This window comes from Morone saxatilis, unplaced genomic scaffold (genome assembly GCF_004916995.1).
Source record: "Morone saxatilis isolate NCDOM2014 unplaced genomic scaffold, NCSU_SB_2.0 Contig24, whole genome shotgun sequence".
In the NCBI taxonomy this organism is placed as follows: Eukaryota; Metazoa; Chordata; class Actinopteri; family Moronidae; genus Morone; species Morone saxatilis.
The window spans coordinates 1,751,853-1,753,352 of record NW_023339807.1 but is presented as its reverse complement, the minus strand read 5'-3'; the positions used below and the strand labels follow the sequence as shown (position 1 = coordinate 1,753,352).

General features: G+C 45.5%; 1 protein-coding gene across 1 annotated transcript in view; it reads left to right on the top strand.

Moving 5' to 3' along the window:
* Nucleotides 1-1,500, top strand: part of adgrb1a (adhesion G protein-coupled receptor B1a) — a 143,948-nt gene that overhangs the window by 105,217 nt on the left and 37,231 nt on the right. The window contains exon 18 of the mRNA XM_035672108.1: nucleotides 1-72. This exon is cut by the window's left edge and continues 10 nt beyond it. Coding sequence (XP_035528001.1) covers nucleotides 1-72 — 72 coding nt within the window. The remainder of the gene's footprint in view (nucleotides 73-1,500) is intronic.

Sequence of the window (1,500 nt, the reverse complement as noted above, 5' to 3'; positions counted from 1 at the left end):
TCATTCAGAACCAAATGCGTGTGTGACAGACTGTCCACCTTCGCCATTTTAGCGCGGCTAAATCCCGAAATGGTAAGTCCGACAACCCTCCCTTGACTTCATTGACGTTAAAGGTATCGGAGACGGTGTTTTTTTCTGTGTGGGCTTTTATGTGAATGCATCAGCTGTTTTTTTCTCTCTTCCAAAGGGCGTCATTGTCATTACATATCAACAGATCCTCCCTCTCCCTCCCTCTTTCCTTCCCCCCTTCCCTCTCCGTGTCTCGACATGCCAAAGCCATGCTGCAAAACGTTATTATAGTCTTGCCATGGAAAATGATTTTTTATTTATTTATTGGCGTGTGTGTGTGATAGGCTGTTTGTGTGTTCCAAGAGGAAATGCACACAGGAAGGGCAGCAGTATGCTAACCTGTGTCTTAAGATGGTGCTGATCACTGTCACATACATGACTGTGTGATTCCAGATCAGACCCCCCCCGCCCCCCCCTCCTTCACTATTCCATGTGAAACACCAATTGTTGTTCATAGGTATTAGCATATTTTAACATATTAGACTGTCAATGCTGTCTCCATGGTTACCAGGCCCCATGGAGGAGAAGGTGCTGCATGGCAATCCAATAATGTAGGGAAAAAAACACATTTGGAGCTACAGTGGGCTACAGAAGATTGTGGCTGCAGCTGGACACAGCGAGCCAGCAGTGTGTGTGTGTGATAATGAAATTAGCCCCATCCCAGTGACTCAAACGTGCCCCAGTTTTCTTTGGGGAAAGGGCAGTGTCTTTGTGGGGGAATTTTCATTCAGTGCGATTAGTTATTATTAGACTGGAAATTGCCTCGGAAGCAGTTTGTTCACTAGTTGCCCTGGTAACAGCATGGGCACCAAGGCTTTCTTAAAGACACAGCGAGGCAGCGTGCCGCACAGCCTAGAAGGGAGGCTGTGGATTACTCTGATGAAGAGGCTTGGATTCAATACTTCGGGTTGAGGCGTGTTCGATTCCGTTTGTTGGAGATAGTCGTGGTTTCGGTCGAAGAGTAAGGGATGTGAGTGACGGTGCTGTAGCTTTGGTGGCCTCTGTGGTGCTGATGCTGACAGGCTGCAGCAGCGTGTTGTGCTTTGTGCTCTCAGTGCTGGAATTATTAGTTCATCAAGTAATTAGTTGACTGAGAGAGTCCAACATTTTGGAGATGGTCTTAAAATTACAAAGCTGGAGTTATGATGTGGTTAGCCTAGCATAGCATAAAGACTGGAAGCAGGGGAGAACTGTCCAAAGTTAAAAAATATGTCTACCAGCACATCTAAATCTCTCTAATAGACCTTTTTCACAGCAGCAATTTTGACATGAAATAGTATAGAAAATACAAGTGCTACCAATGATATTATTACGGTTCTGTTCCATTCAGGTCAAACAGAGTCAAGGTGCTGCTGTTGGCTCACTGGGAAGGCTCTGCTACACTAAATGGAGTTTAGAGGTCCAGTGTGTAACATTGTTGAGGATCTATTG